This window comes from Schistosoma haematobium, chromosome 3 (genome assembly GCF_000699445.3).
Source record: "Schistosoma haematobium chromosome 3, whole genome shotgun sequence".
NCBI classification, from domain to species: domain Eukaryota; kingdom Metazoa; phylum Platyhelminthes; class Trematoda; order Strigeidida; family Schistosomatidae; genus Schistosoma; species Schistosoma haematobium.
Window position 1 is genome coordinate 16,028,604 of NC_067198.1, and position 15,422 is coordinate 16,044,025.

Here is a 15,422-nt window from a genome sequence, read left to right on the forward strand (position 1 = left end):
ATGTTTATTATTTAAACTACCCTAAGATTACAACATCATTACACTGATAACAGTCATCTGCTCCAAGATGAACATCCCTGAAGTTCAATCCGTGTCGGGGGTAAGACTTATGCCTACTTCATGCAATGGATGAAAGGTTGCACAAGGTCAATGATTGACCAAAGTTAAGCATCAACACCGTTGGACGCAGGCTTAGTGATCTAAGGGTTAAGCGTTCGCGTGCGAGATCGAAGGTTCTGGCTTTGAATCCCGCGTGCAGGATCGTGAATGTACACTGCTGACAAGCCTCATACTAGGACGGGAAGGCCGTCCAGTGTTTCCAGGTGTTTAGCTTAGATTAACCTGTGATTTTGTTGAGGACGTTAGATCCCCAGAACGCAATTCAGAAAGGACCTAATTTCGTAATTTTATTTAGAAAAGTTGCATTTCTTTGTTTTCGCACCAAAAGAGCTCTTTTCACCTTCATGTCGTATTTTCCACTCGGGAGAATCTTAAACGCGATTGATTCGTTTTGTCTTTTAGTATGCTATTTTGTAACTCTCCCCAAGGACGGTTTTATGCTGTATATATACGTTTTGATTTGTGTTTGTTGTCATCGCTCGTTTCTGGCTGTTTGCGGAATATACTTCCCCATTCCAAGCTTGGACTTCTTCCTCTAGTTAGCGGGGCTGGGACGCATCAAATAGCTAGCTTATTGGTTTTGGTCACCGAGTCTTTGTTCCCGTTCACAGTCTAAGTGAACTCGTAACCGCTTCAAACTTAGCAGATTTTAACTGTGAAAATCCAAAATGATTGGATCAATGTCCATTTGTATAATACAATATTTTTTTAAGAATAAATATCAAGGTGACAAATTATTATTTTGTTTATTTATTTGTTTATTTAAGCTTTAGTTGGTACATGAAGAGATCCATCACGAAAACCATTGAATGCTGAAGAAAAAATTTAAATAAGACTTTACATCATTGTCTAGACAAAACCAATGCTTTTGATGTAGTTGGATGGTGATTGGCGGTGGCATTCAGCACACGCTTTTTGTGCTTTATAGAACTCATCGGCTGGATGTCCTTATATCCTAATGTTTTTGTTCCCACCTAGACTTGAGTCAATTACTTTTCATTTTATACTCGGATTTGTATTTCTAATCATCAACAATGGGTAAATGCAAACCTTGACAGATATACATAGCAACTTGTTCAATCCTCTTCTTTCCTTTAACCACCTAAATTATTCGAAGTGTATGACTGAGAATCCGATTTCATCTTTAAAGTATATATAATTTGTAGTTACATTAACTTTCTCTTATGTGCATTCAATAATAACTATATTTTTTATTATATCCCTATAAGTGGAAAAATTGTATTTTCGACGTTCCGTGACTTCATGTAAGCCACTTCTTCAGAGTATTTCTTGTAGAATATGCCTTGACAAATAGACAAACAATTAAATTAATCCAAATATTCAATACTTTGAGTTTTCCTTAACGAGAAGTTTATTTTTCAATTACACCAACTAAATTTTCATTTTTGATTGAGATCATGAACTGATTGACGTTAGAACACCGTTGGAAACCTGGAAGCACTGGACGGCCGTTTCGTCCTATCGTGGGACCCCTCAGCGGTGCGCATATACGATCCCGCTCGCGGGATTCGAACCCAGGGCCTCTGGTCTCTCATTTGATTTCGTTGGTTCTCGTCAGCTGCTTACAATCTGCGATATTTAAAATCATAATTACATAATGGGTTTAAATTACTTACATGAGAGGGTTTAGTTGGAAGTTATATTGAAGACTTATTAGTATAGTATAGCAAGGGTGTATTAAATTAAAAAGGTCTGTTAAATTTATTTACGCCTTTGCTATACTACACTAATATGTCTTCAATATAACTTCCAACTAAACCCTCTCATGTAAGTAATTTAATCCCATTACGTAATTAAGTACTGGAGTCCCACAATAGGACGAAACGGCCGTTCAGTGCTTCCAGGTGTCCAACGGTGGTCTAACATCAATCGGTTCATGATCTTAATCAAAAACTTAATAATCTCCACAACCCCTATACTAGTAAATTTTTATTGTTTTTTCTTTTGTTTTTAATACAATGACGTATTTATTAATGAACAAAGCAAGTATCTATGTGAAAAAAGAATATATATTATTTTACATTATAATTCTTTATATTTTAATTTATACTATATACTATTCATCTGAATCAGTTTAAAATAGTTTTGTTTAAATTCAGTCTATGAAATCATGAGGTTTTTGTTTTGTTCGTTTGTTTTTTTTAAAAAGATTTGATATTGTCATCGCAACAATAAAATTTCAAGGAATAAAAATATTCCAATTACCTAATATTACATCACACTATACACGCAATATATATCACAATGATAAATGTTATAATAATAACTTATAGTTAAAGGTATTTTTATTTGAATAAATTTCCAATAGGGAAATTATAACTTTTACTGTGAATGATAACTATAATAATAATAATAGTAATATTAGTAATAATAATTCACGTAACAGACGCTTTATTGGCGCCTTATTTAACAGACATAATAAAGAAAGCATATCATTTTAATTGGATACAAAGAAAAAACCTACGATATTCGTTTTTTTTTCAAAAAACAACAACGACAAAAACAATGAATGTCTACTGATTTAGCTAATCCCCACAGACTAAAGATTATTGTTTTTTGAAAAAATAAGGTGATTACTGAAATGAGTTAACATTGATAGTCATTAGGGTATGGAACAAAATTTTTCAAGTGGAATTTTGTTTCATATGGGTTTTAAATTTAGTTCTTTTTTTTAACATTTAACAGATGCATTACAGATTTAAGAATAATGTAGAATTTTCTAATATACAGTAGTACATTTCTTTTTCTTTTTAATGTGATTATGCTTTATTTAATTAAATAAACATTACGTAAGTGATGAAATACACTTTCAAGTGCCAGACAAAGGTCAGTTTATATATTAACTGACTAGTACAAACTGAAGTTTAATATGCTTTCCAAGTACTGACGTATATATATATATATATATATATATATATATATATATATAATCGATTCCTTGGTTTCCCTCTTTGTAATAGTGAACCGAGACTTACAATTCACTTATAAACAAAATTTCACTAAGTAATCGTTTCTAAGTACTATTATTTAGGGTTATGATCATAATAAAAGAGAACTGTGAAATAGTTTGCTATTAGTATAAGATTATACAATAGTTTACAGTATACATATATGCCAAGAGCACATATATAAAGGATTTATATAATCTATTTATACCTTTACTGAAATATATCGAGTTGAAACATTTTCGTGAAAAATTGACGAATATTTCACTAGTTTCAGTGATCAACTTTACAATACTCAATGAATTATATTTCTTGATTTAAAATTTGGAACAATTATATTTGACAAGTGAGTGATTTTTAAGTTGCTGTTTATTACGTCTTCATGTAAACATTAAATATTCGAGTCCCGGAGTGAACAACAAATCTGGGGTGAAGGTACACTCAGCCGACGAATCCTAAATAGAACAAAACTCACACCCTGGATTCCACATCTAGCCACCATCCATCTCTGTTTATAAAGCTTGTGACTTAAGGCAATATCGAGGCAGGATGCACATATACCAACAAGAGATTGATCAATTGTAGTCCTTAGTAGCAATGAGAAGATACAAGCAAATAATACTGAGTGAACTTAAGTATTCACATTGCTTATGGTAAGCTGGCTTTATTAAACCTAAATTTGTGTCAACAAACATTTTAGTTATTATTATAAAGTAAAGAATTCAAGCATATTGAAAAATAAAATTTCATTTGAAACGGCATGTAATGTGAATGTTGTATTTAACATAAACGTAGTAACCAATCATTATTCATTAATAATGTACCCACTATTTATTAAAATGATCTTAAGAAACATTCAACACATTCAGATACATTATATACACCAGAATGATAAATTGAATTCCAAAGAGTATGGTCATCCAGTAAATTAAAACCGCTTGGACAAAACGGACTAGTAAAAATAGACGAGCTACAGAATGAATTAAACAAGAAATTTAGTATAACAAAATGTATAAGTCACACAGAAATGAAACACCTATAGCCTATTAATTTGTTAGTAAGGATAAATCCAATGCACAGCGCCTATCTTGTGAACTTTACGATTAAATTAGGAAGGATTTCATTATGAAGACTAGGAGGTTATGTACATTACTTAGCAAAATAAGTGTAAATAAGTTTCTACCATAACTTAGTTTCAGAGATGAACCTTTTTTATCTTCATTTTTCCTCAATCAGATGATAGTGTAATAATAAAAAATGAGACATCATAATCATTCTTTTAAAAACAGATTTAGAATGTATATTCGAATATTATTCCTTAAATATAAACTTATTTTTATTGAAATCATGAACCGATCAATGCCAGAAAACCATTGAAAACTTGGAAGAATCGGATGATACTTTCGTTCTAGTATGGCACTCACCAGAACTACCCATCCACGGTCCTGCACGCAGGCTTCGAACCCAGAACCTTCGGTCTCGCATGCAAACGCTTAACCTATAGACCACTAAGTCGACATTCGATGGTGTTAATGTTTAACTTGATTCAATTTACAGTGTTGTGTGACTATCTTCCACTGGCTTTTTTAGTAAATAAAATCTGAAAGTTTTCCAAAGAATAAATGTTTCGAGTAAATTTATCCATTTAAGATAATATATGATGCTGAGATCGGTTCAACTTCTATGAATCTTTCACTAATGTTCTATTACATGACTTTAAATTATACTGATCTTATCATAAACCGCTTGTTTAAATTAATCCGTTATAGTTCCGAATACATTGCGGAAACCATCTAACTGCATCACGAAGCAATTACTAACTTGGGATCCTGAAGGGAACCGGAAAAGTGAAATGTTAAAGAACGTATTGCATTGGAAATTGGAAATAGATATGAAAGGAATGAATAGCGACTGAAAACAACTTGGATGGACTGCTTAGAACAGGGCTAGATGGAGAATTTTGGTAAGCGACCTATGCTCCCCTATGAGGAGTGACAGGCGTTAGTAAGTTATAGCTCCAAAATGATTTTAAAATGAATTCAATTGGATAGAAAACAAATAATTTCATAGTTTATAAGATAATTCAAAACCAGTCTTTCCTTAACAAGTATCTTTTATCAACTTTTTTTATTCAATCCTTTCTCTTTGAAATAGTTCATAATAGAAATTAAGGTGGTTTCTTTTCAAAATTAACAATTTGTTTTAGAATAGAAAGGCAATATAATTCAAATTGTTGTCCTCACTCTTTGTTAGATTTCAGTTCTCTATAGAGTGTTTCTCACATTTTCTTTAGTTCACTCACTAATTAGACCTACTTTTGTTAAAAAAAAGTGTCATTATTGTTTTTGTCGTGTTAATAAGACTACCTATCTGTATGCGTTTTGTTAATGGATAAAGAAACATGTTTATTATTAAAGTTTAGAAATTAATAAGTTTATAAACAACTGAATCAAACGTTAGGAGGAAATTTGTTCAACTTTCAATTTGGTGTTCACCACATTAAAAGTTATCATGTTTTGATTGAAGTTAGACACTAACACATTTGGATATCAGCCAGCTCATTGATCTAGGGATTAAGCGTTTGCGTGCGAGACTGACAATCTTGAGTCCGAATCGCTAGCGCGTCCCATACCAGAACGAAGTGGTCATCTAGTGCTTCCAGATTTTTAATGGTAGTTTAATTTAGATAGACTCATGAATTCAACTATTAAAATATTTTAAAAAAAATTGAACACCAATCATTTCATTCAATACAATATGAATACAATATACTACAAAGCACTCACAGTGATTGCAGTTGCAAAGATGCATCCACTTTAAGTCTTCTCGCAGATCCTCAGTTTAAAAATTACCCTATACATTTTATGACACAAAAGTTATCCCTTTTTTGAATCATATTGTCTGTCTAATATGTTTAATACTATTGACAGTGTTACTAATTCTATTAATTGTACTGATAATTTCATCTTATTGTGCTAACGTAGCACGGCAACATATATAGCAGGTTCTACATTACTGATAACTGGATTTATTATAACAACTATTTAGCCAGATTTTTTATATGCCAGTATGTATCTTAGATAGTAATCGATAATTCTAGATGACTGTGATATTAAATTTATACATTGTATTTGTTTAAATATGTACCAAGCTTATATCTCCGAAAATATCAAAACATTTTTAAACATTTAAATGAAATACATTTTTTCGGTAATCTCATTTATTGTTTTCCTATTATATACAATGATTATATATTATTGTTGATTGATATTGTGAGTCAATTGAAGCTAACCCAAGGCGGCCTGCTTGAATATCTGGGCTACCTGTTCCTCCGATCTAGATATTTCATCAAGTTATCTGTTTTATTGTTTGTTTTAGCACATCATTATGTCTATTGTGCACACAATCTATTCAGGCGCGTTTATGAAAAGTTTACAACCTTTCGCTATACGGGATACAAAAAGGTACAATCAGCGACATCATGGTGGCTGGCAATATGCATTGAAACGAATGAACATTAATCAAATGTGGATTACCGAACTCCTAACATCTAACCGGTCATCATTCAAAATTTATCGTCACAATAGATCAAGGTATAAGAAAAGGAAACTTGTTGAAATACTTTATGCTGAGAATTCTATGTTGTACCAAAAATATAATGTTGAATAAAGCTTCTAATAATAAATAATAATAAATAAATAAATAGACCACCATGGAAAACCTAGAAGCACTGGACGGCCGTTTCGTCCTAGTATGGGCTGTCCAGTGCTTCCAGGTTTTCCATGGTGGTCTAGCTTCAATTGACTCATGATTTCAATCAAAAACTTAACAATCTCCACAACCTCTGAACTGATGATTATATATTACTCATTTGTTAATCTAAAGTTTTCTAGATATTTTGCTAAAGATTTTATAGTTTATGTGAAAATTATTCACATATTCATTGTTTAATTTTTTTAACTTGCTAGAATTATATCGAAAGTATTCATTTTAGCATTCTATACTGCTACGTATTGTTTTAGGTAATGGTACGTACTAAATTCATTTGATATTGTGTGGTTTTGAACCTTCTCGTTGATGTTTAGGATTAAAGTTGATCAGTTTCTTATTGACATATGTGTATCATGTGTGAATTGTCTCGACATTTCTTTAAGTCACAAGCATTATAAGCCATTTACTTGTGCAATGGCATTTGAAGTGAACGGTACTGGGTTCGAGTTTTGGAGTGAACATTAACTCTGGGATACAAGTACAACTAGCCACAATCCATCTCTACTTATAGTGGAACATACTTATGTGTGCTTTTTGTTATATGTTAATATTCAGCAGAATATTGTGCGAATAATGGAAAATACTTCGATACTCCCGGGAAATAATTTTCTACTATCCAATATTTACTTAATCCAATAACTTTATGTATAATTAATTACATAACAAGAATATACATGCTTATCTGATAATAATTATCGAAAAAAAACAAATCGTTTGTCTATATGCTGCTAAAAACATACTAACAACTAATATTAAAGATATGTCTAAGGATCTTGATAAGAGTGTGGCATATTGATAGGAACATAAAGTAGGATTTAGACAAATCACGTATTCAAATTATCATGGTTGTACAACGATTTTCTTTCTCAGTCTTTTTATTTTAGTTAACTAATGAACTTATTCATTAAGAAATTAAGAAACAATGCTATTAGTCATTAAATACAGTTGTCTTAATTACAAATGATGAATGGTGTAAAAACACACACTAGTTGATCTAAACTCAATCAGATATTGAATCTTAAACTATTGGTCTTTTTTCACGACAATGTTATCCATATATGATAACTTCAATTTTTTCAAGAATCTAGTTTCAGCTGTTCCACAGTGTTTTTTTATTTATCAGTATAACAACTAATTTACAATGAAACAAAGCTTAATTTTTAAGTATTTAGAAACAATATTTCAGCAAAATTCACTCAATATACATTTTTCCAAGTTCCTGGGTAGTGAGGACAACTTTGCTAGCTCTAATTTGGGCGGTTGAAGAGATTGGACTAACCCGCCACTGCGTTGTAAACCGAATTGACTGGGTTCAAATTTCGAGGCAACCTAAATTGAACATCAGTCATACGACTGAATACTTCAGTGACATGAGAATATATTGCATTTATACTATGCCTAATATTTAAATGTAGTGGACATGAATTCTCACACTAAATAATCCAACTTAATGAGATGAATGGTACAAATTCTGGAAGTATAAATTGATAGCTTACGAAGAAATCCAAATTGTATTGTTCTGGTGTTACAGAATGAGAAAAATTTATTCATACACTTCATAATTTACATTATGCATAAATTACACTTCACTTCCACAGTATCAATAAAGCCAAATGTCAAATCTCATACAGACTAAGATCGTCTGTGATGTACATGAAATTCTGAACTACACAGAACATTATTCAACAACACTATGGTTATAAAATCAAACAAATCAAATGCATTTAAACTATTCACAAACAGTCCATGTAACAAAACGATTAAACACTTAAAAAATATATTTAAAAATATATAATATAATACATTACAAAATAAAAACAAAGTAAACTCACTTGAACTCAATGTGATTTCTTCCAAGTCGGCTATTCTAGGAAGGAAATCTTTTAGATGAGTATATTCAAGCACAAGCGAATCACTGTCAATATATGGCACATCATTATCTTCGCATTCATAACTACTAAGCACTTCCTTATCATTATGTATGTTACCAGTTCTAATTTCATTTCTTGCTAACTGTTTCTCATTAATAGTGTTGTTAATACCATAGTTAGTTAGATTATTGTTAGTGTTTTTACTTGAAGAATTATAATTATCTGTGGAATGTGAACAGTCATCCTCCCAGCGATACGATTGATTCTGTAATTCTAGATCACGTATTCTTTGTATTACACTAGAATTATTCTTATCGACATAGTTTGAATATGTTAAATTTTGATCATTGTAAATTTTTTTATTCTGTACATGAATATCATCTTGGCATGGATAACTATTATCATCGTTTCCTTCATCATCATCTAATTTGTCCTCATCCTCTTCATCATCACAACCATAATCATAAAAACTTCTTTTCTCTTCCATATCATCATTGTTTTGACAATAAATCCCTGTTGAATTATTCAGCTTAACATCACGACTCAAATATTGTGGAAAAAATCTCCTACGTGCCGGAGATAAATCATCATGATAAGAATTACTATTTGCCCCTCCATTTCTTATGTTTTTATCTGAACTAGAATCATCATTACTAATAGTCTGATTCAATACTCCTTGCGAATCTGATATAGAACAATTACTCTGTTGTCCATTTTTCACTTTTTCTAATATACTACTTAATTCAGCATCTGATTTTATCAGTAGATCACTCACTCCAACAACAGCTGGAGATCTTTGTAACGGACGAAATAAACTATTAATATTACCATTTAATTTTGCTTTTAAACTTTCCGAATACTTTGACTGTTGTACAAGATTAGACGGTTTGCTAGAAAATTTCTCATTAGGTTGGGAATTTTTTACTGTATTCATCTCTAGATTCTGAAGGTTTTGGTCATCCAGTTTTTTAGGATTATCATTACTAAGTTTGCTATTTGTAGGGCACTTAAAATTTGTTGAGGATAGTTTAGACTCGTTTAACTCATGTTTATTCAAGATAAAAGGATTTTGTTGACAAGAATATGAAAACAATTTTGAATAGTCTATAGGCTTAAAATCAGGACTTTTAACATGATGATATGTTATCGGTTGATTATTGAATGTCATTTCATTTGAATTAAGTTTTTCTTCAAATAATATAGGTGGTAAACTGTCTGTTTTGTCTTTACATTTTTTATACTGATTACACAATGATGAGGATGACAACGTGTTAAAGTTTGTTTGAAGATGGCCTAATTTTGAGTGGATATCATTTTGCTCTTCCATGTAACATTTCTCAGATGGATTTTCAGGAGTAATAAAAATTGAATGATTAAAGTCATTGTTAGTCGATGGTAATGTATAGGAAAAGTCACGTGACGCTGTTTTAAATGTAGACAGACTTGTATAATTGTTTGTCTGACTTAAAGGATAATTATTTAACTGTGAATTAGTATGTCTGTCTAATAATCTAGAATGTTGTGTTTGATTAAGCGTGTTTGAATTATCATACAAACCTTTAACAGAGGATTGATGATCCATGGAATTTTTGGACAAACAACCAGTTAAATAGCTTCCATCTTGACTGATATGTGACGTAAATAACAATCCATTATCATCATGTTTATTATCAGAATCTCGGGGGATGTTTGTCGATGTGTAGTTCGAGATTAGGGGTCTAATTGATTGACTACTGAAAGATGAGTTATATCCAGTACATAAAGGTTTCTGATTCATTGCGTTTTTATAGAAGTCTTTATGACAACCTTTTATAGCATCGTTACTTGTTGTTACCATCTTGGGCATAAATGGAAAGGACATTGAATTCTCTATAAATGAATCATTTGGTGTAATATATGGTTTTTCATTAGAAACAGGATAATGTTTAATAAAACTTTGTGTAGACAAATTAGGTGTGAAACTAAAATCAATATCTTTCATTGGTTGAACACACAGATTAGGAAACTGTGCTCGTGTTGAATTCTGTATTGATGTTTTACATATGTTATTTGTATTGGATACAGAAACAAATGGATGGAATGTTGATGATAAATTTTGTGATGAATTTAATGGTTGTATAAATGAATCAACAGTGTTTTCAGTTATAAAATTATCTTTTATTAATTGACCTGATATGTTTTTTGTATTACCATTTGGAGTACATTTAAAATTACCACTTTCATATATAACACTATAATTGGGAATATTTCCTGTATCATTTAAATATTTGACATTTTCATCTAATTTATGATAATTCAAAGAAGATGTCATTATTGGTTGACTTGGTGTTAATGTCCAACATAATTGATTTTTGTCATAATCCGTTGATAATATTAATAGTTCTTCATCAGTTATTTCATCATTCCATAAAGGTAAACTAAAATCTTTATGTGTTCTATTTATTTTATTCATAATAAATCCTTTTTGATTTTCTTTAAGCTCTTCATGTATTCTATCAAATCCTTGAATTTTACCATCATTATTACTATTATTCCTATTATTGTCATTATTATTATTACTATTACTATCAGTAGTATTAGTAGTAGTAGTACTAGCAATTTTAAAATATTCGTTTCTTATTATTGATGAATTAAGTTCATTTGATAATTGTTTCTGTAATTTATAATTATTTGAAAACGTTTTTCTATTATCCAATGTAACAGGCAAATTTATAGTCCAAAAATCACCATTACCATTATTAGTCTTTACATTATTATTATTATTATTATTATTATTATTATGATCCAATAATGGTTCATGTTGTTTAAGTTTAGAAAATGTATTATTCAATAAAGATTTATTTGATAATTTTGATAAAGAATTATTATTTATATAATTTTGTTCATTATTATCACTGATCATTATAGTTGCATAATTTGATGTTAAATCATTATCATTTATTTTTAATTCTGTATCCGTACAAAAACTAATTTGATCTATATCAATTAATTCATTATTAAATGTTCCATTTTCTGATGTTTCTAATTCACTTGTCTCTTCAGCAATTGTTTCTAAAAATGCATTACTATAAGATGCAATTAATGGTAATTCAATAAATTTATTATTATTATTATTATTATTAATTGATGACAACATTTCTGGTTTTGATAAATGAATATAATTTATGGTATTCACTTTATTGTCAGTAGTAGTAGCAACAATAGTAGTAACAATTGTAGTAGCAGTAGTAGTTGTTGTTGTTGTAGTAATATTGATATGTTTAGAAGTTTTATTATCGATCATATTATCATGATAAACATATTTAGATTATTCATTCTTTTCTTTAGAATATTATCATTTTATACTTCCGGTTGAATAAAATTTTCTGATGATTTGTCAATTTACATGTAAAGCTAATGATGATATTCTATATGATAATAAGAAATGTATTAATATACATGTAGACAACATATTGGAAATAAATTTTCTTTACATCATATAATATTACTTTAAAGTTTTCTTTTAATTTTCTTTTTTCTCTTTTTTTTCTTTTTTTCTTTCTCTTTCTCTCCTTCTCTCCTATCTTTTCAATATTCTGACAGTTTTTTTTATTGATTCGGTAAAATATAATGAGAATATTTCATTATTCCATCAAAATCATTCATTATTAAATTTTTAAACTATCAATCCAAATATCAGTTTGTTTATCAATTAAATATCATGAATTCCATAACAGATTAAGAAATATAAATTTTATGATACATAACTTTCCCAGTTTTTTCTTTGTAATGACCTTAGTTTATTCTGATTTTTTTCTCTCTTTTTTCTCTGTTTTTTTTGGTGTTATTGTTAGTTTATTTCTATAATGATTGGGTGTGTTACTTCCTAAGACAAATAATGTTTACTGGTCTGTTATTATTTTATAATTGAAGAATAAGGGTTAAATTTTGTTTGGTTAAAAATTGGAAACAACCTATAAATATGAACATATAAACAGTAACACATTTCTGTATATCTATGTATATTGATATGCACATATGTACAAGAACACACATACATAAATATATATATACACATACACAAACAAACAAGCACACAATTATAGTCTAAATTATGTGTCTTTATAAGGTTGAGGTTTTCTTAATGTTCTTGAAGTTCATTTATTATTATTGATGATGATGATTGCTGTATATCAAAAGACAAGTGTTTGTATCACGCTCACTAATTTATGTGATACAAAAAAGTATGGAAAATTATTTTAATCTACAAAAGAAGAAAAAACAAATTACAATGATAAGAACAACAACAACAATAACGCCAACACCAGTGTTTATGTACACAAAGTAAAATTAATTTATTTTGGGTCAATTGGGAATATATTCTTTATTGGATAGGTTTTTCTTAACAACAACAAAAAAACCAAATTCATTTTTATAATGGTTGTTTAAATCTTCCCATTGATGATTAGGATTGTAATTGATCAGTCACATGTTGGCATATGTGCATCGTGTATGGATTACCTCGACATTGTCTTAAATCACAAGTATTATAAGCAGAAATGGATGATGGTTAGCAGTGGATTCCAGAACGCGCTTAAAATGCTTGTGACTTAAGGCAAAAATCAAGGTAATGCATACACGAGGCATATACACCAACATATGACTGATCAATCGCAGTCCTAATCATCAATGGGAAGATTTAAACAACCAATGCAAAAATGAATTAAAACTACACCCCATTGCACAAGTAAGTGGCTCTTAGAACTCAGTAGCCAAATGGATAACGTGATGGCGTTTGAGGTAAACAGTATTGGGTTCAAGACCTGGAATGAACATCAACTCCGGGATGAAGGTACATCCAGTTGATGAGTCCCAAATAGGACAAAACGAGCGTCGTGGATTCCTCTGCTTTCAAAAAAATAATGTTTAAACTTGATTATTCATGTCTTATTAATGAATTAACTGTACTGGGATAAAACAAAAATTCTATAATTTTCTTGTATGTATTTTTCGTCACAAATGAATTCATAATTATAACAATAACTACTCATCAAGCTCATTCCTTAAAAATCACGAAATGATCAGTGACTGAGAAATTAAGAAAATATTGATTGTATGTTCGATGAGTGAACAGGGAAATTATGTAGAAAGATATTTATGATAATATCTGATAAACTTGACATAATTTAGGGTTAAACCTAAATTAAAAATTGAACAGGGTTAGTTAAGAAAACTTTGTCACATAACTTAAGGTTTGTAATGATTTACATATTGGTTAAAAGCAATTATTATTTCTAAGAGCAAGCCCTCCAGCATACTTCCACTAAATAAATAGTCTTTTCTATGGTCTTATTTTAAACGTCATCTTATACTTTGATAATATGTACTATGCAAATTAAATAAGAAATAAATAGAAATTAGAATAATCTGACGATAAATTTTAAACCTAACTGAAATTTAGTTAACAATGAATGAAAACAAATATGCCATTCTAGTTTAAGATATTTCAACAAATCCCATTGTATATGTCCAATATGAGAAAGAACTCAGGGATTTCAAGTTTGATGAACTTAAAACACCACATAATAATGCATCTGAGTCGTAAACTTATCTTCATATTTGATCAATGTATCATATATCTTCCAAAGTAACTGTTGATTTCTGCTTCATCCCTAATTTTCATAGGCCAATTGTGTGATTAATAATTCAATGTATTTTTCGCAACGTAATTATTCGAAAAGTATAATGAATTTACAATGAAGTGGATAATAATACTACTGTGTATCAATAATATCTGAAAATATCTATAGTTATTAGTTAACTGAGTTAAGACGAAAAACTTGGGACCTATAATATTCTAAATAAATGGCTGAGCGAGACATTGATTCCCAAGAGAATTATATATTCTAGAATGAACATCATTTTGAATAGTAGATAGTTTAAAAGGCCGTTCTACCTTACTAATTATTGAAAGCGACTTTCCATCACATATCAGTCAGTTACGTGAACTATGCTCAAATTGAATTAATTTACGTAAATCACTTAAATGAATAATAGAATTTCTTTAGCTATGATATAAAACAAATCAAATGAAAAAAACACATTGAATTCAGTAAACTCCATGAAAATTCAATCGTATATGCTTGTCTACTTCATTACAGTGAATCAACATGTGCTCAAATGTAAATTTATGCCATACTTATGCTAAAATCGGTAACCAGTTAATCACCTCAAAAACTATGTTGTCAATGAATTCGAATCTATGTGAACAACTATTTTAAAACAATTAAAGCTAACTTTTATTCATAAAAATATTATAATATAGCACCTAATTAATATTAACGATATGATAACATTTAATGAAATCATATTTCCAGTTGAATAAAGTAGAAACTTTTTGAATGCTTCTAAATTCTAGAAATGCGGTTAGATCCCAGATTTGTTGACACATTTAAAAATCAATAAGTTATTTGAAAAAAATTGGGCAAATAAGTATAACCTTATGATTGGAGGTAGTCAGCAGGAAACTATCCACCTAGGATTTACTGCCGAGTTATTATTCTAGTTACTGACCTTCTAAAGGACAAAGATACTTTGATCGATTGGTCATTCAGTAACAATCAAGGTTTAACCACAAAAAATATAATATGAAATCGAAGTCTATGTGGCATCAAGTTATTTTAATTAGTGTTCACACTGCAGCAAGAATTCGGTC

At 29.7% G+C, this 15,422-nt stretch overlaps 1 protein-coding gene across 1 annotated transcript in view; it reads right to left on the reverse strand.

Moving 5' to 3' along the window:
- MS3_00005103 (uncharacterized protein) overlaps positions 1 to 15,422 on the reverse strand; it is an 84,064-nt gene that overhangs the window by 50,943 nt on the left and 17,699 nt on the right. Inside the window, exon 2 of the mRNA XM_012937101.3 lies at positions 8,690 to 12,971. Within this exon, the coding sequence (XP_012792555.3) occupies positions 8,690 to 12,011 (3,322 nt within the window). The 5' untranslated portion in view covers positions 12,012 to 12,971. The remainder of the gene's footprint in view (positions 1 to 8,689; positions 12,972 to 15,422) is intronic.